Source organism: Marmota monax, unplaced genomic scaffold (assembly GCF_021218885.2).
Source record: "Marmota monax isolate L192 unplaced genomic scaffold, Marmota_monax_Labrador192_F-V1.1 WCK01_AAM20220418_F8-fsc00215, whole genome shotgun sequence".
NCBI lineage: Eukaryota > Metazoa > Chordata > Mammalia > Rodentia > Sciuridae > Marmota > Marmota monax.
The window spans coordinates 2,885,921-2,912,439 of record NW_026695214.1 but is presented as its reverse complement, the minus strand read 5'-3'; the positions used below and the strand labels follow the sequence as shown (position 1 = coordinate 2,912,439).

Here is a 26,519-nt window from a genome sequence, read left to right as displayed (position 1 = left end):
CAAATGAAGCTGTAACTAGGGCAGAAGCTCTGCTTGGTCTCCTCTAAGTCTACTTTTGGGGGAAGGCCTGAACAGTTTGAAAGGGATTTGCTTGGCAGTCAAGGGTGCCATAAAAGGATATAACGAGTTGCTTAAAAAGCGAGATGGAGCAGTGCAAAGGTAAACTGCAATGGGGTCTTGCAAGCCTGGTAGAAATTACAATAGCTAACATTTATTGAGCATTTACTGTAGGCTACTCACAGTTTCTAAACACTTTTTTGGGGGAATTATTCACTCAATCAGACGATAATCTGTGGTGTGAACGTGCCCATTTTACAATAAAAGAAACCAAGGTTTGAAGAAGGTGGCAGGACACAAAGGTGAAGGATGGCTAAGTGGGGCTGAGCCTGGGGGGCTGTCCGGCCCCCCAGTAGGGGCTGTCTGGCCCCAGGGATCCCAGTGTCTGCGCTGCTCTGCAGGAATTCTTCTGACATCACAGGTGTCTACCTCCAGACCCCCTAGGGCAAGGCCTGGTCGAGCACACTGCTCCTGCTGCAACAGTCCAAAACGACCAGCACACCCAGGGACGCGAGGACCAAGCCCGCCAGCCCCAGGCGGATGAGGTTCCCCTGGGTGTAGTCCAAGGAGCTGGAGTCTGCAGGCCAAGGAGAGAGAGATGGGCTGTCAGCTCCAGACCCCCAAATGTGCACCTTTGGGGCTCTAACTCCTGGGGTGGAGCTGGGGACCCAAGTCTCAAAGTTGGGCAGGGCAGATGGGAGAACAAGGCCTCAGACTCCGGGTCTCAGGGAGAAGGACTGGGCTTGGGGCCCTGGATCTGGGGAAGGAGGGCTGGGTCTATCTCCGTGTCCTGAGGAGGGCTGGCGACAGTTCCTTAGGTCCTGGGGAGAAGGGCTGAAGCCACTCGCCAGGTTCCAGAGGAGGACAGCTGGACTGTGTCCCTGGGTCCCCAGGAGGAGGGCTGGGATCGGGCCCCTAGGTCCCGGGGCGCCTCACCGTCAGAGCTGACGACCAGCGGCTCGCTGCGCGGCGACAGCACGTAGGGGGCGGAGGGCGTGTGGTAGTAGCAGCTGTAGGTGCCGGGCGCCCGGGCGCCGAGCAGCGGGAAGTCGGCCCAGCGCAGCGCCGAGTCGCGGTACTGCAGCGGCGCCGCCAGGCCCACGCGGTACAGCGCGAAGCTCATGCCCGGCAGGCGGCCCGCGCAGCGCAGGCTCACGTTGGCACCGGGCGCCACCACCGGCCCGGGCAGCGCCACCAGCGACGGCCGCGGCAGTAGGTCTGCGGGGCGATGGGGGCCTGAGCTCGCGCGACCTGGCTCCTCCCCGCCCATCCTCCCCTGTATCCCCCTCTCCGCTTTGCCAGCGCGTCTGTTCACCTCCCAGCTACCCACCTAGCTCGGTCTGTTCACCTCCCAGCTACCCACCTAGCTCGGTCTGTTCACCTCCCAGCTACCCACCTAGCTCGGTCTGTTCACCTCCCAGCTACCCACCTAGCTCGGTCTGTTCACCTCCCAGCTACCCACCTAGCTCGGTCTCTCCTCCCAGCGTCCCCGTCCCTCCTCTCCCCTCCCTTTCCCGGCCCCTGCGCCCTTCGCCTTTCCCGCTCAGGACCTCACCTGTCACCAGCAGCTCCAGGACGTCGCTGGGTTGGGACCAGATGCCCGGTCCCCAGTCCAGCCTGCGGTAGGAGCAGTGGTAACTGCCCCCCTGGGCGGGAGTCACCGCCTCCAGAAAGAACTCGGCCAGCTCCGTGGACACGTCCCGGAGGAGCAGGGGCACGCTCTCTCCCGCCCTGAAGAGTGCAAACCTCCAGGCGGGCTGGGGTGCGCGGCACCTCAAGGTCACGTTGACCCCCGGGGTCACGACTGCCGCTGGCTGAGCCCCCAGCCATGGCTTGGGGTAGGAGGCTGGGGGAACTTAATAAAGGAGTCGGCGTGAGCCCTGGGACCTCCCAGGAACCGCAGGGGGTTCCGGGGAGGTTGGGGGAGGAAGAAAGCAACCGGGACCAGCCGCCTTTGCCCCTCTGTGCGCCTCAGCTGTGTAAAGTAGAGGAAGGCCTGGACCACACTCAGGCTGGTCAGAGAAAGTGGCAAGCCGGCGTGGTGGAGCCGCCGTGATCCCGGGAGGCTGGGGCTGGAGAAGGGCAGGTTCAAAGCCAGCCTCCGCATTTGAGTGATACCTGCTCTCTCTCTCTCTCTCTCTCTCTCTCTCTCTCTCTCTCACACACACACACACACACACACACACACTTCCAGTTTTGTTGTTTGTTTGTGTAGTTTGTTTGTTTTGGGTACTGGAATTAACTCACGGGTGCTTTACCACTGAACCACATCCCTAGCCTTTTTTATTTTATTTTTTTTAATTTTGACTCAGGAGCTCACTAAATTACCCAGGCTGGTCTTGAACTTGCAATGCTTGCCTCAGCCTTCCAAGTGGCTGGGATTATAGGCATTTGCCAATGCCACTGCACTGGGTTATGGCTTTTAAACAATTTCAGAGGGCCATGTCCGAGACATCTGCGTTTTAGTCTCTAGAATGTTGGTACCAGATTTCAGTCGTTGCTGCTCTGGTTTGAATTTGTCCCCAGGAGATAATGTGTTGGAAACCTAATCCCTAACACAATAGGGTTGAGAGGTGGGAATTTAAGAGGTGATGGATTGTGGCTCAGTGGTAGAGCACTGGCCTAGCTCGTGTGAGGCCCTGGACATGTCGATCCTCAGCACCACACAAAGATAAATAAAAATATTGTGTCCATCTACAACTAAAAAGCATTTTTTTTTAAAAAAAGGAGGTGATTGGTTGGATCGGTGCCATTATTGCCAGAGTGGGTGTTTGATATAAGGGTAAGTTACACACACGAACACACACACACACACGCACATGCATGCGTGTGCGCGCGCACACACACACAATACCCTTCTTGACTAGGTGATGCCTTTGGCCACAGCATGATGCAGATAGATGGTCCTTACCAGGCCCTTTGATATTGGACTTTGCAGCCAGACTAAGAACTAAATAAACTTTTGTTGTGTATAAATTGCCCACCCTGTGGCACTCAGTTATAGTAGCACAAAACAGACTAACAGTTGCCAAAACTTGCTATTTGGAAAAAAGTAACATGGGATCCTACCTCGCACCATTCCCCCAATCAAATTCCAGCTTAATTAAAAACCTACATGTGTTTCTTAAAATGTATTCTTAGAATATGTAGAAAAACACAAATATCTTGAAGTAGGAAAGGTTTCTTAAGCTGTACAATGAAAAATTCATGAGATAAAATTAATAAACTTGACCTCTTGGGTTATATTTGCCAAAAGACAAATGAAGCTAGAAGTCATGTGACAGTATTGGCAAAAATCACTTGATTCATAAATCATTTGGATTAAGAATATAGAAAGAAACCCGAGAACCATTCAAATAAAATCTGTACAAGACATGAACAGGCAATTCACAAAGGAGGAAGTCAGTCGCCTACAACACAACTAAAGGAAAAAGGTTGCTTAACCCTCATAGCAATTATTTAAAAAAAAAAATCACCAAGATTGTTTTGCCAATCAGGTTATCAAAAACTGTGGTTAACATTGAGTTTGGGTGAATATGTTGAAACTGGCCCCTGGGCACTTGAATGTACCCTCTCTGAAGGAAATGTGTCAGTTTCTATCAAGATACAGGACATGAGTAATGACCCAATAATTCCACTGCTTCTCCAGGCACAAAGGTGCACATGTGTGCACCAGAAAGTCATGCAGGAGTGCTTGTTGCAGTATTGATTGTATAGCCAGGAAAACTGGATATACCTAAATGTATATCAAAAGGGAATGACCCCTCACCCCAGAATCTAGCCATCCTGCAATAGCAAATTCTGGTCAACAGTTGGAATAACAATAAAAAGTAGAAAGAGTGGCATGGAGACAGCTCCAAGACAGATTGTAAAGTAAAAAGCATGAGATACAGAACAGGGTGAGTCATCCATTATCAATATTGCTTGGGAAAAACCAAAACCAAAAAACAAATCTATAAATACATGCATGTGTGTGAATATAAGGAAATTCAGATCATTTAAGGAAGATGAAGAAGAAGGAGACTGTTATATGTTTTTTACTAATGACTGAATTTTTATAACCATGAATAGATATTAGCTTTATCATTAAAAAAAAAAAAAACTTAACTTGAGCTGAGTGTGGTGGTGCACACTAGGAATCTTAGCAACTAAAGAGCTGAGGCAGCAGGATGCAAATTTAAGACCAGCATCTGCAACTTAGTGAGTCTCTGCCTCAAAATAAAAATAAAAGGGCTGGGGATGTGGCTCAATGGTAGAAAAACAATTTGAAAGAAGCTGGTAGCTCAGACATCGATGGTTTCTCAGATAATTCTTTTTTTTTTTTTTTGAATTTTTAATATTTATTTATTTATTTTTTAGTTTTCGGGAGACACAACATCTTTGTTTGTATGTGGTGCTGAGGATCAAACCCTGGCTGCCGGCATGCCAGGCGAGTGCGCTATCGCTTGAGCCACATCCCCAGCCCTTTCTCAGATAATTCTTATTTGAAGTTGTAGTGTTGTGTAGTGGGAGAAAGGAAAGGTCAGTGTCACTTCTGAGGAAACAGGAAGAAACCCGTCTCAGGATGGGAGACCCTCCTTTTTGTAAGGGTGGAAAACTGGATATACCTAAATGTATATCAAAAGGGAACGACCCCTCACCCCAGAATCCAGTTGAAGGGATAACTGGAATGGCAGGAGATGGTACTTCTCCAAGCCAGGGGATTTACCCATGTGGTTAGACTAAGTCCTACAACAGCCCATTTTATAACGAAGGAAATGTCTTCAAAGCCGTGGTTTGTTCAAGGTCATCTAGTAATAAGGTGGTGAAGCTGGGGTTCTAGGTCATGTCTCTTCACTATCCACCTATCATGGCCACTAAAAGGAGTGAGGAAGGAAGGAAGAAAAAGAAGGGGAGAGAGGGAGGAAGGTAGGGAGCAGAAAGGGGCAGGAGAAAGGAAGGGAGGGAAGGAAATCTGGGGTGAGCCTGAGCACCAGAACAGAATCTGAGTAGTTGGAAAAGAGATGTCAGCAAAGCAGAGGATGAAGAGGAGTGTTACTCACCAGACGGAGTGAGGTCTGCGTGACCCAGAGCCCCTGCACAGGGTTGAGGAGAAATTTTTTGTAAAGTCCTTCGAGGGTGCCAGTCCCACCTCACCAGGAGCCCAGGAATGGGATTCCTCAGCCTCTCCTTAGTCTGAAGAACAGGAACTTCTTCCCTACTTACTCCTCTCTAAGCTGTCAGGAATTCAGGCTTTCTTCCACACCTGCTTATGAAGCCAGATGTTTGCCCCTAGCCCCCTCCTCCCTCCAGCCAGGAGTCCTGCCCCCCACCCCTCCTTTCCCAGGGATTCAGAGGTCCTGGCTCCCACCTCCTCCCCTATCAGAATCAGGAGTCCTCAGCCAGGTGGGGGGTGGCACAGCCTGTCATCCCAGCAGCTCTGAAGGCTGAGGCAGGAGGATCTCAAGTTGAAAGCCAGCCTTAGAAATTTAGAAAGGCCCTTAAGCAACTCAGTGAGAGACTCTGCCTCTAAGGGGGAAAAAAAAATGGTGGTGGGGATGTGGTTCAGCGGTTAACTGCCCTTGAGTTCAATCCCTGGTACCAAAAAATAAAAATAAATAATTAAATCAGGACTCCACACTCCCTAGTCTCTGATCCCCTCCTGTCTCAGGATCTAAGAAGCCTGTTCCCACTTCCCTCCTCTTCTGGGACTCCGTCTTTTCTAGTTTAATGCCCAGCAGTCTTGGCCCCAGTCCTGTCCCTTGATTCTCAACTAGAAGTTGAATGCTAACCGCCCAGCTGGTGCTGCAGGGTGGCTGGGTCCCCAACCCTTTTCTCTCTCTGCTCCCAGCCCAGCCAAGGACCCAGGCAGAAGGGAGGGGGCAGCTCACAGAGGGTCAGCAGCTGGAGGGCCACCGCCAGGGCCATAGTGGGCTCTCTCTAAAGCTGAAGCCAGGAATGGAGATGCCCTCCTCCCTCCCAGGAAATGAGGCAGAAAGCCAGACGTCAGACAGCCCTGTATAGGGAAGGAGAAGGGCTGCGGGGAGGAAGGGCTCTGGGTGGCTGTGTCACAGCCCCGTGGTCTGTGGGAAAAGTTGGAAGGAGGAATCATAACCTGTTGTGTTCATTAAACTTAAAAAAAAAAAAAAAAAAAAAAGCACCCATTAAGCGCCAGGCCCTTGCTGCGTGAAGCCGGGAGCAGAGGGCTCAGACCTCGTTACTGCTCTCAAGCAACTCCCACTTTCACTGAAAGACAAACCTGGACCATTTCACTTAAGGAAAAAATGGGGAGGGGAGTGATCCCAGCTATACGGCAGTAACAGCGGGAACTGTGAGAGCCCACAGAAGGTCCCTAAACCATCTGACACGAAAACTAGCGCTTCCAGCACCAGCTGATGCCGAGCTGCAAATCCGTAGGGCAGCTGTTCGCCTTCTTCAGCCTCCGCTTCTCCTTCTGTAAATGGGTTTTCAAAAATTCCTCCGTATGTGAGTTGCTGCAGGAAGACTAGAAGTCAATCCTTGGGAGCGACCCCTAGACTGAGAAAAGTGAACCCAGCTGGTGCTCAAGGTATTTAAATCTTCCCCGCCACAGCCTCCAACTTCCGTGCGCACGCGCGGACTGAGAGCGCAGGGACCACAACTCCCAGGGTGCTGCGCGCCTCCGCTTCCGCCAGGACACGTCTCCAGGGCGCACGCGCTGCCCAGGTTGCGGAGGCTGGCTCAAGGACCACAACTCCCAGGGTGCTGCGCGCCCTCGCCGCCGCCAGGAACAAGATGGCTGAGAGTAAGTGTGAACGCTGCGGTTGTGCAGGGCACGGGTCTTTCTGGTAGCCCGCGGGCGGTCGTAGGGCTGAGGTGCGGCGGAATACACGTGGAGGCGGTGGGGTCCGTCCTGGACAGGGCGCGGCAGGCAGACGGGGGCTCTTCCCGGGCGGGGTGGCGCGAGCGGGCTAGAGGTCACCCGGCAGCCCCTGCAGGTGACTCTCTACCCGACCCTCCAGAACTCGCCGCCTTTCTGAAGAATGCCTGGGCCAAGGAGCCGGTGCTGGTCGTGTCCTTCGCCATTGGAAGTCTCGGTGCGTGAGTGCCCCGGGCGCGAACGGGCGTCACCCGCCCCGTTCCATCTCGCGCCCCACGGCGTCCCCTCGCTGGCCCGAGCTCACGCCTGAACCGCTCCACGCCTCCCAGTTCACCGCCACTCTAGAGGTGCAGAGCCTCTGCAGGGCTGTCCACCCTGGTTGTGCCTTGGGACTCACCCAGTGGTGAAATAATGAGCCCTTCCCCGCCCCCGCATCCGCATTGGGTTGGCTGGGATGGGAGTGAGCTGGGGAGTCTGTGCCCCGCACCTGCGCTGCTCACCCAGGGCTCACCCTGGGCAGGGTGGGCGGTCCCGTTAAAAGCATTTATGATTCTGTAAGCTTGGGGCAAGGCCTGGGATTCTTCATTTCTAACAAGTTCCCGGGTCTTGTCAGTACTGCTGGTCTGCAGATCACACCGGGTGAGATTCTAGAACGCTACGGGGCTCCTGAGCTTTTGAGGGGGGCCAGTACTTTGAGATGGTAGGAGACACACTGGATTTAAAAGCTTAGCATGTTCAAAAATATGTACACTTATCAACATTTTAATGTTGATTTTTTATGTAAAAATGATGTTTGGGTGTACCAGATTTAACATAAGATTAATATGAAACATTTAATGCTACTCTGTAAAATTACAATGTAAAGTTATCTTTATGTCAGGCAGCCCTGGCCTAGATCCTTTTGCACACCTTGCACGCCCTTTCACCTCTGGGATGCCTCACTACCCTCTGCCCTCCAGGCCTGACTTGTCCCTGACTGATGGGCTCCCATCCCTGGACCATCAACTCCCTTGAAGTATTCTGCCTGTAAATGGGGATCCTAGAATACTGAAGGGCCCACAGAATGAAGTGTCCTCCTGGAATTTCTAGCCCTTCCTGCTCCCCTTGATACCCCCTTCTTTGCCGAGACTCAGCTTTTGCCCTTTTCCCCACCTCAGAGAATCACTTTAAGCTGGGCCTTACTCTTCTCTCCACAGCTGTGATTCTGCCCCCACTCAGCCCCTACACCAAGTATGCCATCATGATCAACAAGGCCACACCCTACAACTACCCAGGTGAGCGGGGACGTGTGCTGCAGGGAGGGGTGGAAGTGGGCAGTCCACTCCTGAGCCGGGTCAGATATTGCAGTTTGTCTGCACTCTCCCTGTCCAAATCCTTAATCCACATATTTTGCATCCCATTGTTTTTATACTTTTGAGTTTCTATTATCTTTCCAGATTTCTGTTCCTCTTTGGGTCCCTGCATCTGTTGCTTTCCAGGTGTCTGGTTCCCCCATCACTGGGGATAACCGTCACTCCCACCATTTCCTGTTTCTCTACCTGTCTGCATCACTGATTCTCTGATCCTGGTTCTCCTTTCTCTCGCCTGGAAACCTGTTTCCCTTTGAACTTGCACCACCATCCCTGCTGTTCTCTGCAGGGCCGTAAAGATCTGCTGATCTCAGTGGCCCACCCTTCTGTCTCACAGTGCCCCTCCGAGATGATGGGAACATGCCTGACGTGCCCAGCCACCCCCAGGACCCCCAGGGCCCCAGCTTGGAGTGGCTGAAGAAACTGTGAGCACTTCCATTGACAGGGAGGAGGCACCTTCGCCCAATAAAATGTGAAACCAACCCACGTGTGATGAGAAATAGGAACAGTTGACAGGGACTAGGTTGGATGGGGGGGGGGCAGTTTATTGGGTTGGGGTCAGTCAAAGGGTGGGCTGGCAAGAGTTGGGTAGGGCAGCAGTTTGTCTGGTCCCCGAGAAACCCAACTTGAATCCAGGGTCTCATCTGTTTCAAAGCCAAAATCTTCCTCAGCCTTAATCTGGAGAGGGAAGGAAAGCACAAGTGAGCCTGGGAACGCGGGAGACCTGGGGTCTCCCAGCTCTGTTTTCACAGGCTTCCTGTGCTCAGAGGCAGCCCCAGCTCTGCGCCCAGACGTGCCACGTTCTCCACCCTCACCCGCCTGCCCTCCTTCTCTCCTCCTATCTTGCTACCTCTGCAGCCACTTCCTTCTGCAGGTCTTCCCCTTCGAGACTTGTCCAGCCCCAGGCCTCCTCAGCCCTTCCTGCTTCACCTTTCTCCAGCTCTGCCTAGCTCCGGGCCCCTCAGCACAGCAGCCAAGCCCAGGAGCCAAGTGACGCTTTGGCCACAGCACCTGGACTCCTTCCTACCTGTGCTGGGGCCAGTTCTGGAGTCAGCGTGGTTCCTGCCCGGCACCCATCCCTAGGTACCCGCCGCCTCTTCCGCCCACTGGGCCCCTCACCAGGGGCTGGGCTGCTGGGTTCTGGGGGTATAGGAGTCCTTCTAGTGGGGGACAGCCCCTCTTTCTCTGGAGGCTCGTTCTCAGCATTGCCTGGAGTGGGGGCGTCTGTACCCTGGCTGCCCTCATCCTGGTAGGTAAAGGGGAGGAAGTCAAGATTGTGTCCTGGGCTTCAGTTCCCCAACCTGCCCGAAGGCCAGTGCTCACCTCCAACACAATGGTGAACTGGCTGGCCCGATAGTCATCCCCGTAGGAGTCCAACACTCTCATGAGGAACCTGTGTGAACAGAGAGGCCACCGGTGGGACAGCTTATTTATTAGTGGGGTTGGGGGCACACAGTAGAGCCCAGCTCTTATTCTACTTGAAGCCAGATTGTCCTTGACCCAGATTTAGAGTTCTGCAGCCTGAGAGGCCTGGAAACTGGGCACTAGCCAGGAAGTGGGGCCTTGGGCAAGATGGCTTGTCTGACCCTTCGTTTCCTCTGTAAGTGGGAGATACTGATCTGGGCTGGGCTGGGCTGGGCTGGATGCAGACACAGCGATGGCTCTCTGAGGCTGGCATTTTGCAAACATTCACTTAGGAGCTGTGATTCCTATTAATGACTGAGGTGAGCATGACACTCCTACTGGGAACCTCACCTCTGACCAAGGCTGCTTTCTCTTCCTCCCCTCTGCTTCCACAAGTTTTCTGCACACTTCCCATACCAGGGTCCTGGCAGTGGTTTACACAGGTGATCTTTCATTTCACAAATACCTCTTCAGGGAAGTTCCAAGCTGAGCATATCCCCAAGAGCCCAGCCTAACCCTCAGAGCAGCTTTGACATTGGTGTTGCCCTCAGTTGATTGGAAGATGCAGCTCAGACGGGATATTGCTTGCTCAGAGCCAAACAGCAAATAGGTGCCACTGCTCCATCCTGCTGTCCTGTCCGCTCAGTCTGCTCTCCCAGCCCTTCCCTGGGTCCTGGAGCCAGCTTTTCCCTCTAAAACCCAGCTCCACTCTTTCTCCCTGTCTGCCTCAACCCTAGCCTTTATCTTCAACCTCTTGTCCTTGAGGCCTGTGAGGGCCAGGTGGGTGAAGATGGCAGAGATGGTGAGGGGTGGTGGCATAGAAAGGGTTACCTGCGCTCCTGCTGGAGTCTTCGAGTTATCCTCTGCACCTGGTGGAGCCTGTTCAAGACCCGCTCATTTACCTGCGGGGAGATGGTGAGCAGGTACACTGGATTCCACTAGTCTCCCACTCACTGGACAGGTCTGATGGAGCGCCATCTATGGAGGGCCTAGTGCCTGCACACAGCAGCCCCCGTCGGCCTTGCTGAATGAGCAACTGCAGGGCTAAGTGCGTGATGCACACCAGCCAGGCTGACATGCCAAAGGCAAGGCGGGGCCACTTTAGTGAGTGCTATCAGAGGACTGGTGGGCTGAGTGATGGGAAGGAGACAAAGGAGTGACCACCAGGAGCAAAGCCTTCCAGGCTGAGGGGACAGCCTCGGCAGTTTCTGAGGACTTCAGCCTGGGTGTGGAGGGCAGAAGACATGGCTCAGGCAACAGCCTAGTATTGGCTGAAGCATGTGCTCCTCTTGCTCAGAAAAACCTAGGTTCAAATCCTGACCTTGCTGCCACTACCTGTGAACTTGAGTAAGTTACTAAATCTTGAAGCCTTGGGTTCCTGCATGTGTCAAACAGGGGTAAGAACAGACTATTCCTAGAGAAGTGGGTTAAGAGCAGGCTCAAGTAGAATTCCCTTGGACTCTGCCATTCACCTGTCAGGCAGCATTCTGAATACCTCCCTGGTCTCCTGGCCCCTGGTCTGTCCGCTCTCAGAACCACCATACCATTGTTATGGGTTGACTTGTGTCGTCCCCCCCACCCAGAAAGGTGTGCTGAAGTGCTAACTCCCAGCGCCTCAGAATGTGACTGGATTTGGAGGTAGTCTTCACAGAGGTAGTCAAGTTAAAACATGGGCTGGGATTGTGGCTCAGCCATAGAGGATAGAGCGCTCCCCTAGCACGGGCGGGACCCGGGTTGGGTCCTCAGCACCACATAAAAATACTAAAGGCATTATGCTGTGTCCATCTACACCAAAAAAATAAATATTAAAAAAACAAACATGGTCATGGGAGGCCTTCACCCAGCATGACTGCCATCTTTATAAAAAGGGGAAACAGCCGTAACACATGTGCACGGAAAAGGCAGAGGTCAGGGGATGCCTTTACACACCAAGGAACACCAACGATTACTGGCGGCATGAGAGAGGAAGGCCTGGAACGCAGCCAGCATCCAGCCCTCTGGGAACATCCCTGCTGACACCTGATCTCAGACTAACAGGCCCTCAAACTGTCAGAGTGACCGTTGAGCTGGTCCCAGTTTACTAAGCAAACCTGACAGGACCACCTTTCAAGAGTCTTCCAGGACCCAGGCCTGGCCCTGTGTTTCCCTCTGTTAAAACTGTAAACGGGTTCCCTAGCTCCCAAGAAAGAAAAAAACCCAAGCATCTGGCCCTGGTGTCCCTGGCCTGCTGCTCTACCCTTATTCTCACCAGGGGACCAGCAGCCGTCCCAGCTGGGGAATCAGCCTGGGGAAGGGGCCGCGGGGATTTGAGGGAGGAGAAGGATCCAGGGAAGGTTCTTGAGCAGAGTAGACTGGCCTCGGGGCCTCGAGTTAGGGGCACAGAACTGAAGAGCTTGGGCTGAGGACGGGGAGGTGCGTGGATGGAGCCGCCAGAGCTGGGCTGGCGTCAGGGGCTCCCGAGCAGAGGGCTCTGCAGGAGCGGCGGTCCCAGGCCGGTAAATAAACGGGAAGGGAAGAGGGAAGGCAGGGCCTGGCCCGGGACCCCGACACGGAAGCCGCGCTGCCCACCTGCTCGATCTCTCGGCAGCGCCGGCCCAGCGCCTGGTACTTTCTGCGGTTCAGTTCCCGCTGGCGTCGCCGCCGGCCCCGGGCGGCCTCCTCCTCTTCGTCCCGCTCCCTGAGCCCGGAGCCGCCCAGGCCTCCGGACACGAACTCCACCTCCGTCTCCAGCTCGCTCTCCAGGATGTGCCCGCCGAACAGGGGCGGCAGCGCCAGCTCCGAGCCCGGGGGCGCTGAGAACTCCTCAAAGCCCACGGCCGCCATGGTTCTGTGGGTCAGCAGGGGTCAGGCGCAGCCGGCTGCTCTCCAGCCCTCCCCCAGACCCGGGGTCCAGGTCCAGCCCTCCCCCCAGGCCCGAGGGTCCAAGGCCAGCCCTCCCCCCTCAGACCCGGGGGTCAAGGACCAGGCCTCTCCCCCAGGCCCCAGGGTCCAAAGTCAGCCCTACCGCCTCAGACCCGGGGGTCCAGAGCCACCTACCCCCCCAAACCCGGGAGCCCAGGGCCACCTGCCCCCCAAACCCGGGGGTCCAGGGCCAGCCCTCCCTCTCACTTCCGGAGGTCCAGGGCCACCTCCCCCTCAGACCCGGGTCCCAGCCCCAGCCCCCTCCCCTAGAGCCCGTCTCGGCCCCGGAGCGGACAGCCCTCCGGTGCAGGACACTGCTGTACAGACCACAAACTACAACGCCCACGGCCTCGGGTCGAGCTCTGACAACCGCACGTTGCGAGGGCGCGTCGTCTTTCTGCAGCGGGGCACCGGGCTCCGCTACTCACCCCTCTCTCTGCTCCAGCTCCATGTCTCCCGCTCCGGGCACCGCAGGCCTCAGCGCTCCAGCCTCAGGTGCCCAGGTTGAGCCGTGCACAAAACTACTTGTCCCATCAGGCTTCGCGGCCCGGGTAGCTCGGCCTGGCCCGGGGCCAGCCGGGAGTTGTAGTTTCCCATTTCCGGCTTAAGGCCTTGTTTTCTCATCCAACTCCGCCAATAGTCGGCCGCGGGACGCCGTATTTATTCTTGTACCGACGCCGTGTCGCCTGCCCGCGGTGACCCTCGCTTGCAGGCCCAGGCCTCGGCGGGCCGTGAGCCCCCCAGGCCGTGCCCTGGGCCCAGCAACCCCGTCTCTGCTCCGAGGCAGGTGCTAATAAAGTTGTTCCAAGCGCTGCCGGAAAGTCGCGGGCGGTGGCCAATCAGAGCGCAGTTTTGTCGCAATTTCGGCGCAGGTTTGAGACGTCATCAGTGAGTGTCGACCGCTCTCGCAAAGCTGATATCCTAGGCGCCGCGGAGCGGAGTGAGGAGGTGAGTGTGATGGAGGCGAGGGGAGGGCGGGAGGCCGGGCGCCGGGGTCTGCGCGGGAAGTGTGTGAGGAGAAGGACAAGGACAGGTCTTCCTAGGCCGGTCGCTGAAAGGTCTGCTGTGCTTCTCCCGTGGCACGGCCCCGGGGGCGTGACCGGCGCCCTCTCTGATGCCCGGGAGGCGAACTTCATCGCGGATCGCTTAAGTAATCACGAGTGTGCGGAGCGCCTTAGGGCAACACGCAGGGCGTGTGGGGTGCATCACAAAGCTCCCTGGGCTGGAATGGGGTGCAGGGGTCGGACGGGGACAAGGAGCGCGCGGGGCCGAGGCGTTGGGCCGGGGAAGAGTGAGGCGAAGAGGACTGACTGCACGAGGCTCCGGAGGCGCGAGAAGAAGGTGGTAAGTCTTAGCAAGGTGGCGGTGAGAGGGGTGTGCTGTGGAGACGCCCCCAGGGAACAAAGGAAAGCGCTTGTCCTTATGGAGTCTGCATACTAGAGCTGAAACGAAGGACCAGGGCCTGCCTTCTGGTAATAGGAGGGACTCAACTGGGGTATGGTCTTGCTCCCCATAGGCTTTGGGATGTCTCTGGCAGATGAACTCTTGGCTGATCTTGAGGAGGCAGCAGAAGAGGAGGAAGGAGGAAGCTATGGAGAAGAAGAGGAGGAACCAGCCATCGAGGATGTACAGGAGGAGACACAGCTGGATCTTTCTGGGGACTCTGTCAAAAGTATTGCCAAGCTATGGGACAGCAAGATGGTGAGAGGATGAGGGTGCAGATGGCTATAAAGAGAAGCTCCCAGGAGCAGAGGGTGGGAGCCATAACTCTTCTTTAACAGTCCTGGATTCTGACTCTACTCTCCTTTCCTGACAGTTTGCTGAGATCATGATGAAGATTGAGGAATATATCAGCAAGCAGGCCAGAGCTTCAGAAGGTACTTCCTCCCCTTTGTCCCTTGTCCTTCTGGGCTTCTTGCTCTTTTGCTCTGTGTTGCTTTGAAAATTGAGTGTAGTTCCCTCTCATCCTTTTCCAGAGCCATTTTCTTTTCTTTTTTATTCCACTCCAATTCATTTATCCCCTAAAAATATTGCACTATAAACCTGACACTTAAGTGTTTACTCCGTTGAGCACTTACTAATTTTGATAGTACTTACTTCAAGGTTCCCCAAACTTTAGTGATTGACATGACCAGTTGGAGAGTTTTTGCTATTGTGTAAACCATGTGTCCTATTATTAACATTTGCTTCAAATTAATGAATGTTTCTGCTAAAGTTTAAAAACTAAGGGAATTACTATTACAAATGGAACACTGGGAGTCATTTGATAAATACAAAGTAACCATAAAAATAAATTCAGTTGTTAGGGTATCACCTAAATTCTTTTCACACTTCCAACTTTGAGGAACACTGGGTCATCTCTTAAGCACTCAGATCACATCTTAAGAGTGCAGTTTGGTTTCCATTCCTCCTCTTCTGGGCAGGATGGGCTCTCAAGTGAAATTCCCTAGCAGTGGAATTCCTGGGAAGCTGCTGGGCATAGGAATGATGTAGTCAGAGTAGAGCTTCAGGGAGATTCACTTCTTCCATTATTTAACACTTTCCTGAGCCCTCTCAGTTGAATCAGCCCAGGTCTCTGCTTTCAAAATGCTGAGGGTCTAGTGGAGGAGTTAGGCCAGGCTCCAGGCAGTTATTGGTGGGTGGTGACAGCTCAGTACACTTCAGAGCCACAGGGTGGGTTAGCTGAACCTGTCTTAGGGGTCAAGGAAGAAGTGATACCTGAAATAGAGTTTGGAGCATGAGTACATATACCAAGCAAAGAAAGGGAGGAAGGGGTCCCAGAGCAAGAGAACAGCATGCCCAGAGCTCCAGGCATAACTAGGAAGATGCCAGCTCCTACAGGTTCTAGGTGCTAGTCTGAGGAACTTCTTGACCCAGAGAGCCATGCATGGGCAGTTCAGAAATGGACAACTTCCTGATCTCAGGCCAGGCTCAGGGATTGAGTCAGAGTTGCTTGGACTTGGAATTTGGTGGGGAAGGTGGACACAAAACAACTCAAACCAGGTGGTGATCCTTGCCTAGCAGAGGTAGCGTGTGTTATGGAGTGCAGAGGAGACATCTGGTTACCTTGGGTCACCATCTGAGTCTTAAGGGCTTCAAGAGGCATTTGGGCGTTCAGGTTAAAGACATTACGACTCTGACTCTGAAGCCACCCTGCCTGCAGTCAGGTCTCAGCTCTGCCATCTACTGACTCCAACATCAGACAGCGCCCTCCATTTCCTTCTTGGCAATTCTGATGTAATGTCCACCTCCCTGGGTGGTTGTGGATGAAGTAAATTAGCACATATGACACTTAGAACAATGCCTGACACATCCCTGCTAAGTCCCGACTGTGACAGCTGCTGTGGCTGCTGCTCGTGGTGATAGGGTCAGTGTCAATCCCATGGCTGTGAGTACTAACACAGAACGAGGAGCTTCTAGAAACAGACTGAGGAAGGGAGGTTTGAGGGAGAGGGAACAGCACATGTGAAAGCCAGAGGAGTGAAACTGAAGTCTGGCCTTTGCGGCTGGAGTGTGAGGAAATGGAGGTGTGCTGAGAGGATGGGCTACGAGACTGAGAGCCAGACTGCAGAGCTGGTGCGTCCTCAAGTGCCAGCTGAGTGGCTGCAGGGTCTGAGCACCAAAGGTGCCGCCTCGTACTGGTCCTTACCAGGCTTCTAGGCATATGAGGCCTTAAATATCAGTCTGGGGAGCTTAGTTGTGAGCCTTGGGGTAACAGGGAGCCATAGGAGGTTTTAGTTCTGGGGCACAATGGGGTCAAGTCTAGACTGGCCGACAGGGCAGACCAGAGGGAGAGATTGGAGGCAGGCCGTGAGTTCCGGGGTATTTGCAAACATAGATCCATCAGCTAGTGGACGTTCAGCCTTCCTGCTTCCCTCCAGCTTCATACCCCTAGCTGTACCTAGAAGGTGTGGAGTTTAATCACACACCCATCTAGGCTGCTTCTCATCTTCACAGTGATGGGACCAGTAGAGGCAGCCCCTGAATACCGTGTCATCGTGGATGCCAACAACCTTACTGTGGAGATCGAGAATGAGCTGAGTGAGTGCCGGGAAGGGCGGTGAAGACAGCTGGTCTCCCCTCAGTCCCTGCCCTCCCCACAGGAGGGACAAGCAGGAACCTGGACCACTTCCTTCACTGGCCATTCCCAGGGGGCTTCCCCTAAGCCCTGGTGTTAGCTCGAATCCAGGTTCCGCCGCTGTCACAGTGGCTTTCATGTGATATGTGAGTCAGAGTCAGCAGACCAGGCCTGGTGTCACCGTTGAGTCTCTGCAGGACCCAGGCTCTTTCTGTCTTGTTGCTCTGTCACCTATTTCATGCTACAGGGTGATGCCCTGCTTCCATCCCTTACCTCCACACCCCCACCAGTAGGTGGGAGGGAAGAGAAGGTCCTGGTTCTTTTTTTCTTAAGGGCATGACCTGGATATTGCACAGGTCACTTTGGTTCACACCTTGTGGGCCCAGCACTAACTCATGTGGGCACACCTACCATTAAAAGCAGCCAGGAAATGTAGCCTTTATACTGGATGTCCATGTGCCAAGCTGTGATTCAGGGGTGTGGTTTCTAAAGGAAGAGGGGGCAGTGGACATTAGGAACAACCAGTAGAGCCTGCCAACCCCTCACTGGACATCTGCTCTTCCGTTCACCTTAGACATCATCCATAAGTTCATCCGTGATAAGTACTCAAAGAGATTCCCTGAACTGGAGTCCTTGGTCCCCAACGCATTGGATTACATCCGCACAGTCAAGGTGAGTGGAGAGAAGCTGGACCCTGGAAGAACTGAGGCCATTAGAGTGCAAAAGGGGGCAAGGCCCACTCAGGCCCTTGGTCCAGAAACCTCGAGGTCTGGACATGACGGGAGAGGTGACTGGAAGCTATGGTGCTCCCATCTGCTCAGCAGGGAGGGATGGAACCAGGAGGGATATTCTTGTGCCACTCCCTGTGCCCCCACCCTTGCTGCTGTCTTCCCTTCATCTCCCAGTGGGATCCCCACTGGCCTGACTATTATTGCCCCAGCTGTGGCCAGAGCGGGTGACATTTGAGTTGAGGTCTGAGGGCTGACCAGCAGCCATGTAAAGATACAGAGGACGCTGTTGCGTAAGTGCAAAAACCCTGACTGGCAGGAGGCAAGAGGAAAGGAGGAGGGGCAGGGAGCGAGGCTAGAAAGGGAGACCACGTCAGACTTATAAGGTTCTGAGTCTCATAGGAGGGCCGAGGGAATTTGAGAAAAGAGCAGCAGGAGGAGAAGAACACGCCCCCCCCAACCCCGTGTCCCTGAAAAGACCAGGATGGTGGCAAAGGAAGTCCTTTTCACTACATCTGTGCCCATAGTTGAATGGACCAGTGGGCTTATTCAGGGCACTTCCCCTGGGTGACAACTCTGCTCAGGCCCATTTCTGGATCAGCCAAGCAGGCAGACAAAGCTAATACTCTGAGCGAAGCTTTGGAAACTGGTAAGAGGGAGGAGAAGCTCCGCATGTATAGACTACAACTTCCCAGTGTCCCCAAGAAGAGACCCAGACGGGTTGCTGAGCAAGAGCCAACTCCGTCCTGAGTTCAGGGACCCTGCTCCCTCCCCTCCCTACCTCAGGAGCTGGGCAACAGCCTGGACAAGTGCAAGAACAACGAGAACCTGCAGCAGATCCTGACCAACGCCACCATCATGGTCGTCAGTGTCACCGCCTCCACCACCCAGGGGTACGTGTGCCAGGGGATGCTGTGCTGCACATCTCCCCAGGCCTGGTTCACAACAGAGGCCAGAAAGGGCAGGACCAGGGCCCAGGCTGGCCAGGGTGGTGCTAACTGAGAACTGTGATTCCCTTGTGCCTCGGCTTCTGGGATGATAGGACTTGACGGCCCTGAATCTACGCATGGGTGTGCACACACACAGCAGGGGGCCTGGGCTGATACCAGGCAGCTGGGGCACTTAGCAGGGCTGGGGCCATCCGCCTTGCAGGCAGCAGCTGTCTGAGGAGGAGCTGGAGCGGCTGGAGGAGGCCTGCGACATGGCGCTGGAGCTGAATGCCTCCAAGCACCGCATCTATGAGTACGTGGAGTCCCGGATGTCCTTCATTGCACCCAACCTGTCCATCATCATCGGAGCATCCACAGCTGCCAAGATCATGGGTAAGGCCCTAGGCCATGTCGCACAGACAGGTTGGCCAATGTATTGTGTGACTCTGGGAGCTCTAGTCCCTCAGAATGTGACTACATTTGGACATAAGGTCTTGTTTTAAGGATTCATTCTTTTGATGAGGTAGTTTGCGTGATCCTTAAAAACACCCTGTGGGGGCTGGGGCTGGGGCTTATCCATAGCGCACTTGCCTGGCACGTGTGAGGCACTGGGTTTGACTCTTTAGCACCACATATAAATAAATAAAGACCCATCAACAGCTAAAAAAAACACCCTGTGGCTGGTGCAGTGGGGCACACCTATAATCCCAGCAACCAGGGAGCCAGAGACAGAAGGACTGAAAGCTCAAGACCTGCATCAGCAACTCAGCAAGGTCCTATGCAACTAGCAAGACACTGTCTCAAAATAAAATAGAAAGGGCTGGGTTGTGGCTCGGTGGCAAGGCCCTTGCCTAGCAGGTACGAGGCCCAAGTGGATACCCAGTGCTGCAGAGCCGCACAATACCACTGTGGAGCCTCGTGTACAGCCCCCGTCCCCTTCCCCCGGAAACCAGGATGACTAGGCCCACGCACGGTCGTCAGAGGAGCCCTGGTTTGAAGAAAACTGTTCCAAAGCAGTCAGTATCCTTAGAGTGGAGTAGTGTGGCTTAGCATGGACTTTGGGGTCACTTCTGTTGGGTTTCCTCTGAACCTCCTCTGCATCTCTCTCCAGTGAGATGAGAGACGTCAGTCCTTCCTGGCAGGGCCTCTGTGGGGATCCAAGCAGATCCTCATGTAAAGGCATGGAGCACACAGTGAGTCTCCAGACACACGCCCCATGTTTCCTCTGACCTCTCCTCTCCTGCTGCAGGCGTGGCTGGTGGCCTGACCAACCTCTCCAAGATGCCTGCCTGCAACATCATGCTGCTCGGGGCCCAACGCAAGACGCTCTCTGGCTTCTCGTCTACCTCGGTGTTGCCCCATACTGGCTACATCTACCATAGTGACATCGTGCAGTCCCTGCCCCCGGTGAGCCCTCCCTGTTGTCACTCCTCAGCCCCAGCTCTTGCACAGCTGTCAGTAACCGTTAGGAGCCTGGAGAACAGGGTAGTGCAGGCACAGGAATGAGGACATGGGTTCTGAAGCACCGCAGAGCAATTGGGTGAGCTCAGCGAGGGCTGCTCACCATGCTTTGGGCTTGTCCTCTGTAAAGTGGGGAGATGGTGTCTGCTTCATGCGGCTGCTGTGAGGACCTACAGAGCAGGACTGGACGAGCAGCCTGAGGTTAGCTTGTGAGTGAGGGGCCCAAGACCCCTCAGGTTTGGTGATTCCCTAGAAGGATCTGCGGGGCTGCCTGAGAGATGCTGGTATGGCTTATTACAGGGGCAGATTCACATCAGCCAACAAGAGGTCTAGGGCTTGGATCCAGGAGAGAGAAGCACCTCAGGACTCAGTTCTTGTCCCTTGGAGTCAGGACACTGTTGCTTCCTTGCATCAGCACATGATAGGCACAAAGTATCACCAACAGGAAGCTCTTGTAAGCCTCAGTGTTAGGCTCTTGGGGCTCAGCTGCATGGACATGATCAAGTTGCCCTTATGACTGATCTCAGTCTGCAAACAAGAGCCCCCAGCCTAGGTCACATGGCTGGTCTTCCCTGAGGGAGCAGCTGTGTAGGTACACTGGGCCACCTCATAGCCAGCCAGGCCAAGTGCTGCAGGCCTGCAAAGGTCACCTCCCAGAAGCCCAGGGCAAAGTTAGATTCTTTAATACACATTGCTGCCTCTGGCCTTGTTGTTTTAATGTTATCTATCAAGTCGGTGACCATGGGCTTTCTGCACAGTTTTCATGTTTCTGAGAACAGGAGCCACCTCCCTTTAGAAGCACAGAAGCGTGAATCTCAGGGACACGCGGATGAGTCTTTTTATTTTAGTCACCACGTACTTTGCTTCTGTTACTTAGTAACCTCCCGTTTGTGATACCATTAAGTTTCCTTCTTAAACAGGTTTGTGCTGTGTGAGAGTAGGTTAAGAAAAAGGGTTGATGGCCGTGTGACAGTGTAGGGACAGCGATGGCTGGAATGGTGACGGTGGCGGTTGAGACCATGGTGGCTGGAGTTTTAGAAACACTCAGGGATTTCCCTGAATCCTCACCACACTGTGAAGATGGCACTTCACTCTGCTCCAGGGTTGCCAGCTGCTCTTGGCGCCCATTTTACAGAGGAGGAAACCGAGGTGCTGAGTGTTGGTGGCTTCTCCAAGAGCATGCGGGTAGTGCAGTCATCTGGATCCAGGCCATCGGCCCAGAGCTGGGGTCCACCTCTGCTGCTTGGCCCAGGCGCCGCCTCACACTCCCTCTTGTGTGGGAGCCACGGCTCTGGGACAGGCAGGTCTGGGTCCAGCCCTGGTCTGTTGGCCGTGGTCCTGTGCCCTGGCCAGCTTCCCTTCTGTCTGTGGGATGGGGGAACACTGTTGGTGGCCGGTGCTGAAGGGGCATCTGCATGTGGGTTTTCTCCTTTGGTCCTCATGGTGACCTTCCAGGTCAGGTACCGCTACTAGAACACCTGGGGAGCCAGCAGCGTGCCCTGAGTTACATACTCCCAGGGGAGGGTGAAGGTGTTGGAGCCCAGTACTCGTGGCCAGGGTCCTCTGGCACTACCTGTCCTACTCCAACCCAGGCCATGTCACCAAGGGCCCCTCCTTTCCTTTGTTCCAGGATCTCCGGCGGAAAGCAGCCCGGCTGGTGGCTGCCAAGTGCACGCTGGCAGCCCGTGTGGACAGCTTCCATGAGAGCACCGAGGGGAAGGTGAGGGCGGCTGGCATCTGGGTCTGTCCAGGGGGGAGCCATCCCCAGAGGCCCACAGCATATGTCAGGACCGCCCAGGTGGTGTGTCTGTCTGTGATCCCCATGGAGGCCGGATCTCCCCCACCCGCCCTGTGTTCCTCTCCTGGGACTGATGTAGCAAGTCAGCACAAACTTGGGGCTTAAAACACAGGTTTATTATCTCACAGTCCTGGAGGTCAGAAGTCCAAAATGCAAAATGGGTCTCGAAAAGCTGATGTCCACGTGCCAGTAGGGCTGTTCCATTCTGGGAGCCTTGTCCCTATGCCTTTTGCAGCTTCCAGAGGTGGCCTCCTTCCTGGGCCAGCCACCCCCCTCCATTTCCAAAGCCAGCCGTGCAGCGTCTTGGCCTCTCCAGCTCTGCTTCCATCTCCCCGTCTCCTCTGTTTTAAGACCCCTGTAATGACATTGAGCCCACACTGATAATGGGAGCATGTCTCCACCTCACAGTCATTACCTCAGTCACATCCACAAAGACTCTTTGCTGTGCATGGTGACAGTCGTGGGTTCTGGTGGTTTGAACAAGGACATCCTCGGGGGCTGTTGAGGGGACATTGTTTTGCAGTATCCTCTCTACAAGCAGGGGCTCCTGGACCTCATTCAAGCAGTTATTCAGCAACTTCTGTTTTCCTTCCTGGATTTGTTCAGGAAAGTAGGTCTGTCTCCATCTGGCACATCTTTGTTTTCCAGGCAGCTGCCTGGTGGTGTCAGGTGCTCGGCCTCTGTGTCTCCTGTCTCAGCTGGGGACACAGCAGGGGCGGCACAGACACAGGGGCGGGCGTGACCGATGGTAAACCGTGTGTGTAGTTGTCCCTCAGGGCTAAGTGAATAAATAAATGCCAGGAGTCATTCAGGGACCGGGTGGGAGGGAAGTGAGATGCCCACGTAGCTGGGATGCCAGGGAGGGTGTCTCTGAAGGGGAGAGGACTTAGGGGGTGACTTGCATGGATGCGTGGGGGAAGAACACTCCAGGCAGAGGAAATGATCAGGGTAGGGGCCCTGAGGCTGGAGCACTGTGAGCCCCAGGAGAGGGGGCCTGGGGACACAGGTAGATAGTTCACAGGCCAACACACTCTGGCTGTGATAGAGGTGCCCAAAAGGCGCCAGCTGGAGTCATTCTGAAGGAAGAGCCTCGAGTGATCCGCGGTGTGGGAGAGAGGCTGTGGAGATGACCTGCCGTCTACTGGTCTGGGAACGAGGGGGCAGAAGACTGGAGAGGGGAGGAGGCAGGGATTCTGCCTGGCTGTGTTACCGTTGAAGCGTTCCTGTAGAGGTGGTTGTCCATGGGGTGCTGAACTCAGAGGTGCGGGCTAAGCCCCAGGTAAAGGTTCAAGGGTCATGAAGTCCTAGATGGGATTTGAAGCCCTGAGAGTCCATGGGATCCTGGAGGAGACTGCTCTGGTGGACAGGGATGGTGGGTGGATGGGCAAGGCCTGGTGGGCAGCCACCGCCTCTCCTCACCCCTCCCCAGGTGGGCTATGAACTGAAGGACGAGATTGAGCGCAAGTTTGACAAGTGGCAGGAGCCGCCACCTGTAAAGCAAGTGAAGCCCCTGCCTGCACCCCTGGATGGACAGCGGAAGAAGCGAGGTGGCCGCAGGTGAGCAGCCCTGGGTCCAGGGCTGGTGGAAAAGGAAGAGGCTGCCGTGCTCTCAGCTGATTCCTGGGCCTCTGCTCCCCGCCCCTGTTGCAGGTACCGCAAGATGAAGGAGCGGCTGGGGCTGACGGAGATCCGGAAGCAGGCCAACCGCATGAGCTTTGGAGAGGTCAGATCCCTGCCTGGCAGCCAAGGAACCTTGGTGTCCTCCCACTCTCTGGTCCCACTCTCCTATCCCAGCCTGTCCCCTTGCCCAGCTCCCCAGCTCCCCACAAGTCTCCTCTGCACCCAGGCTCCTTAGCTGAGCCCTATGGGCCTTTCCAGCTCCTCCCTCCTACCTTGAGGCTGCTTCAGGGCTCAGCTGACTTTGTGAGGGGCCCAACTGCTCATGAGCCCCCTGGCTGCACTCCGTCCTATATCTGAGCATCCTCCAATGGGTCCCTCAAGAACTAGCTCAAGAACGGGCTGCCATTTTGTCAGTGAACCCCACCCCACTTCTTGCCTCTAATGTGCTCGTGATGGAGCAGTGAGCTATCACTGCAACTCAGGGAGTAGCACCAGAATCCTGTTTCTCAAGGGTCCCAGCATCACCTGAGCACTGTCAGGCAGGGGTCTTGAGGGGTCCCCTGTGTCACCTAAGTGCCCTTGGGCTGGGGCTTCACAAGGCACTCAGACTGAATGGGTGTCTTTGAGGCCAGCACTCGAGACTGCTGGGTTTCAGCAAGTTGGAGGGTGCCAAGGGGCTGGCTGAGTATAGTCCTTGTGTCTGACTGAAAGATTCTCTCCCTCCCACCAGATCGAGGAGGATGCCTACCAGGAGGACCTAGGCTTTAGCCTGGGCCACCTGGGCAAATCAGGTAGTGGTCGTGTGCGGCAGACACAGGTGAATGAGGCCACCAAAGCCAGGATTTCTAAGACGCTACAGGTATGGGCCATCTGCATGGGGCCAGGGGGTAAAGGGGCCAGGGGCCAGGTGAGCCCAGATCACAGCCTCCCTTTCCCTCCTGCAGCGAACTCTGCAGAAGCAAAGTGTGGTGTATGGTGGGAAATCCACAATCCGAGACCGCTCCTCTGGGACTGCCTCCAGTGTGGCCTTCACCCCTCTCCAGGTACCCTCACTCTCACCAGAGTCAGGTGCTCCTGCCCTGGGTTAGCTTTGCTCCCTGGCCTCTGAGTGATCCTGGTGAAGCTCCCTCCCCTCTGCCTCTAAAGAAGGCACATGATAGGGCTGTGGTGGAGTTTCATGTTGACAAGGTACATGAAGGGCTTAAGCAGCTCCTGGCATATAGTAAGTGTCAAAGATTAGCAGTGATGGGAGGCAACCCATGGCTGTGGTCAGCACAAACCAGCTTTAGAGTCAGGACTGGAACTGTGTCCAGCCATCCCTCTTACCCTCCATTTAGGTTACATCTGAGGCTTCAGGTCCTTGCCTTGGAAATGACTGGGGCATTGGGGTATCTCATGGCCTTGCTCAAGAAAGATGGCAGTCAGGTGGGCTTGGATGTCATGCCTGAGTTCAGGTCCCTGCCCAACAGTAACAGACAAGTGTGGAGCTAGGTATCTCTCTGCTTCAGCTTACTCACCACAAAGTAGGGTGAACCTGTCACGTAGTGTCAGGAGGAATCGATGAGTTCACTGACTCTCCAGCAAGTGTCTTGTTGAGTGGCCACAAAGTTTCCAGCACTGTTCTGGACTCTGGGATAATGAGAGAGACAAGTCTTCCCCTCGAGGTTATGGGGCAGCAGGGTAGTGGACTGATGAGCAAAGCACCCAGTGTGTGAGAGGATGGCAAGAGCCAGGAAGAGACAGGGCAGCAGAGGGGCTGGGAAGGGTAGGGGTAGGGCAGCCAGGGAAGCCTCAGCAGAAGACAACAGGTATGCATTGGGCTGGGCATGGTGGCGTACACTGGTAATCTCAGCAACTTGGAAAGCTAAGGCAGGAGGACTGCAAGTTCAAGGCCAGCCTCAGTAACTTAGTGGGGCCTTAAGCAACTTAGCAAGATCCTGTCTCAAAATAAAAAAGTTGGGATATGACGCAGTGGTTAAGCCCCCTAGGTTCAGTCTCCGGACCAAAAAAAAAGAATTATTGTGTTGGAAGAATTCAGAACGGTACTACCACTATCCTTGGCTGGTTTTGGTGGTGGTGTGGTAGGACTTTGGGCTAGCCGCTTCCTCTGGGTCTCAGTTTCTTATCCAGAAACCAGGCAGGAATGGCTTTTCTCAAACACTGGTGATCTGAACATCATCTTGGGAACTAGTTAAAAAGCCTGATACCTAGGCCCCTCTCCTCAGCCCCAGGTCTGCTGATCAGAGTCTCCTGAGTTGAAGGAAACTCCAGGAACTGGTGAACCGTTTTCATGTCCACTGAAGCCTGAGGGCTTGGGAAGGATGGGGAGCTCTGACACGTGAAGAGGGCCATGGTGGAGGCCTGGCCTTTTCCCCACTCCACTTCTCATCCCCTCTTACTCTCCTCATCCAGGGTCTGGAGATTGTGAACCCACAAGCAGCTGAGAAGAAGGTGGCTGAGGCCAACCAGAAGTATTTCTCTAGCATGGCTGAGTTCCTCAAGGTCAAAAGTGAGAAGAGTGGCATCATGTCCACCTGAGAGATGGCATACGCCCAGGGTGGCCACCCACTGAAGAGAACTGGAAGCCCAGCCCTCTGAAGGGATCCAGCTCAGAGCCAGGAAGTTCTGGGGTGGAGAGCCTGCTCTGCCCTGCTGTTGGTTCAAGACCAGGACATCGATGGAGTTAATGGAAGAGGCTCTGTCCGCCACCCCCAGGACTAATACCACCACCCCATTCAGGGGCAGAACTGGTCTTCCTCATACTCATCTTTTTAACTGAGACAAGAGATCCTTTTTTAGGGAAGAGTGTAATTAAAAGCACAGTACAAAGATCTGTCCTTGGGGAGTGATCATTCATCCAACACCTTAGAGGAGCCAGAGCCACTGGGTTTAGGGAAAGAGCTTGGGCTTCCAATCCAGGTGGTGTCTGGGCCACCTCCCTCCCTTATCCTGGGCTCCTGGGTGAAGCCCTGGAGAACATCAGTCATTGTGATGCCCTGGCAGTATTGCCCTTAAAGGCTTCAGCATGCAACATGGGCAGACTGGATTGTTCTGGTCCCTTGGGCCAGTGGCTTCACCTTCCCAGCATTCACGCCCTCCCCATGAGGTACCTGGGAGGACTGGGAAGAATGCACAGCCCACAGGAGGGGCCCAATAGCTGGATTCTGTTATTTTTTTTTAAAATCATTTATTTTTTAGAAATTGTTGGACACAATACCTTTATTTATTTTTATGTGGTGCTGAGGATTGAACCCAGGGCCTCATGCGTGCTAAACAAGTGCTCTACTGCTGAGCCACAATCCAGCCCTGGATTCTGTTACTTTTAACCCATGTTTGCTGGGGGTAGGGGGTGCTGA

The 26,519-nt window shown here is 54.6% G+C and overlaps 4 protein-coding genes across 7 annotated transcripts; 2 read left to right on the top strand and 2 right to left on the bottom strand.

Moving 5' to 3' along the window:
* Window positions 1–302: 302 nt before the first annotated feature.
* Oscar (osteoclast associated Ig-like receptor) lies at window positions 303–7,332 on the bottom strand. 2 transcript variants are annotated; one of them, XM_046431183.2, is made up of 6 exons: window positions 5,928–7,332; window positions 5,100–5,132; window positions 4,902–4,913; window positions 1,613–1,912; window positions 994–1,275; window positions 303–634 (listed from the first exon to the last, which is right to left on the bottom strand). In XM_046431183.2, the coding sequence occupies exons 1-6, from the start codon at window positions 5,962–5,964 to the stop codon at window positions 498–500; spliced, it is 801 nt and encodes a 266-aa protein (XP_046287139.1). In that variant the 5' UTR covers window positions 5,965–7,332; the 3' UTR covers window positions 303–497. The 2 variants fall into 2 exon arrangements, with proteins under 2 accessions (XP_046287139.1, XP_046287140.1); XM_046431184.2 differs by lacking the exon at window positions 4,902–4,913.
* Window positions 6,740–8,726, top strand: Ndufa3 (NADH:ubiquinone oxidoreductase subunit A3). Its single transcript, XM_046431166.2, has 4 exons — window positions 6,740–6,820; window positions 7,038–7,112; window positions 8,092–8,169; window positions 8,582–8,726. The coding sequence occupies exons 1-4, from the start codon at window positions 6,811–6,813 to the stop codon at window positions 8,671–8,673; spliced, it is 255 nt and encodes an 84-aa protein (XP_046287122.1). The 5' UTR covers window positions 6,740–6,810; the 3' UTR covers window positions 8,674–8,726.
* A 38-nt stretch (window positions 8,727–8,764) lies between these two features.
* On the bottom strand, window positions 8,765–13,355 carry Tfpt (TCF3 fusion partner). Of its 2 annotated transcripts, none has more exons than XM_046431164.2 (6): window positions 12,978–13,355; window positions 12,217–12,475; window positions 10,480–10,550; window positions 9,568–9,637; window positions 9,272–9,490; window positions 8,765–8,922 (listed from the first exon to the last, which is right to left on the bottom strand). In XM_046431164.2, exons 1-6 carry the CDS (start codon window positions 12,998–13,000, stop codon window positions 8,803–8,805), a joined length of 762 nt encoding a protein of 253 aa, XP_046287120.1. In that variant the 5' UTR covers window positions 13,001–13,355; the 3' UTR covers window positions 8,765–8,802. The 2 variants fall into 2 exon arrangements, with proteins under 2 accessions (XP_046287120.1, XP_046287121.1); XM_046431165.2 differs by having other exon boundaries at window positions 12,877–13,013.
* Prpf31 (pre-mRNA processing factor 31) lies at window positions 13,351–25,992 on the top strand. Of its 2 annotated transcripts, none has more exons than XM_046431163.2 (14): window positions 13,351–13,497; window positions 14,066–14,250; window positions 14,366–14,426; window positions 16,507–16,590; window positions 17,202–17,299; window positions 18,142–18,248; window positions 18,508–18,677; window positions 19,534–19,691; window positions 21,376–21,465; window positions 22,973–23,100; window positions 23,194–23,266; window positions 23,894–24,022; window positions 24,108–24,206; window positions 25,576–25,992. In XM_046431163.2, exons 2-14 carry the CDS (start codon window positions 14,074–14,076, stop codon window positions 25,699–25,701), a joined length of 1,500 nt encoding a protein of 499 aa, XP_046287119.1. In that variant the 5' UTR covers window positions 13,351–13,497; window positions 14,066–14,073; the 3' UTR covers window positions 25,702–25,992. The 2 variants fall into 2 exon arrangements, with proteins under 2 accessions (XP_046287119.1, XP_058430654.1); XM_058574671.1 differs by lacking the exon at window positions 13,351–13,497 and adding an exon at window positions 13,784–13,893.
* Window positions 25,993–26,519: the final 527 nt, after the last annotated feature.

Bases quoted from the DNA above. Each gene is read 5' to 3' on its own strand.
- Oscar (XM_046431183.2), bottom strand. From the start codon at position 5,964: ATGGCCCTGGCGGTGGCCCTCCAGCTGCTGACCCTCT. The intron at 1,276-1,612 runs GTGAGGTCCTGA...ATCGCCCCGCAG, and splicing joins CCTGGAGCTGCTGGTGACAG to ACCTACTGCCGCGGCCGTCG. The intron at 635-993 runs GTGAGGCGCCCC...CTTGGCCTGCAG, and splicing joins GCTGGTCGTCAGCTCTGACG to ACTCCAGCTCCTTGGACTAC.
- Ndufa3 (XM_046431166.2), top strand. The intron at 7,113-8,091 runs GTGCGTGAGTGC...TTCTCTCCACAG, and splicing joins CTTCGCCATTGGAAGTCTCG to CTGTGATTCTGCCCCCACTC. The intron at 8,170-8,581 runs GTGAGCGGGGAC...TCTGTCTCACAG, and splicing joins CACACCCTACAACTACCCAG to TGCCCCTCCGAGATGATGGG.
- Tfpt (XM_046431164.2), bottom strand. From the start codon at position 13,000: ATGGAGCTGGAGCAGAGAGAGGG. The intron at 10,551-12,216 runs GTGGGCAGCGCG...ATCTCCCCGCAG, and splicing joins GCTGCCGAGAGATCGAGCAG to GTAAATGAGCGGGTCTTGAA. The intron at 8,923-9,271 runs GTAGGAAGGAGT...TTCCCTCTCCAG, and splicing joins CAGAACTGGCCCCAGCACAG to ATTAAGGCTGAGGAAGATTT.
- Prpf31 (XM_046431163.2), top strand. From the start codon at position 14,074: ATGTCTCTGGCAGATGAACTCTTGGCTGATCTTGAGGAGGCAGCAGAA. The intron at 17,300-18,141 runs GTGAGTGGAGAG...TCCCTACCTCAG, and splicing joins ATTACATCCGCACAGTCAAG to GAGCTGGGCAACAGCCTGGA. The intron at 18,678-19,533 runs GTAAGGCCCTAG...CTCCTGCTGCAG, and splicing joins CACAGCTGCCAAGATCATGG to GCGTGGCTGGTGGCCTGACC.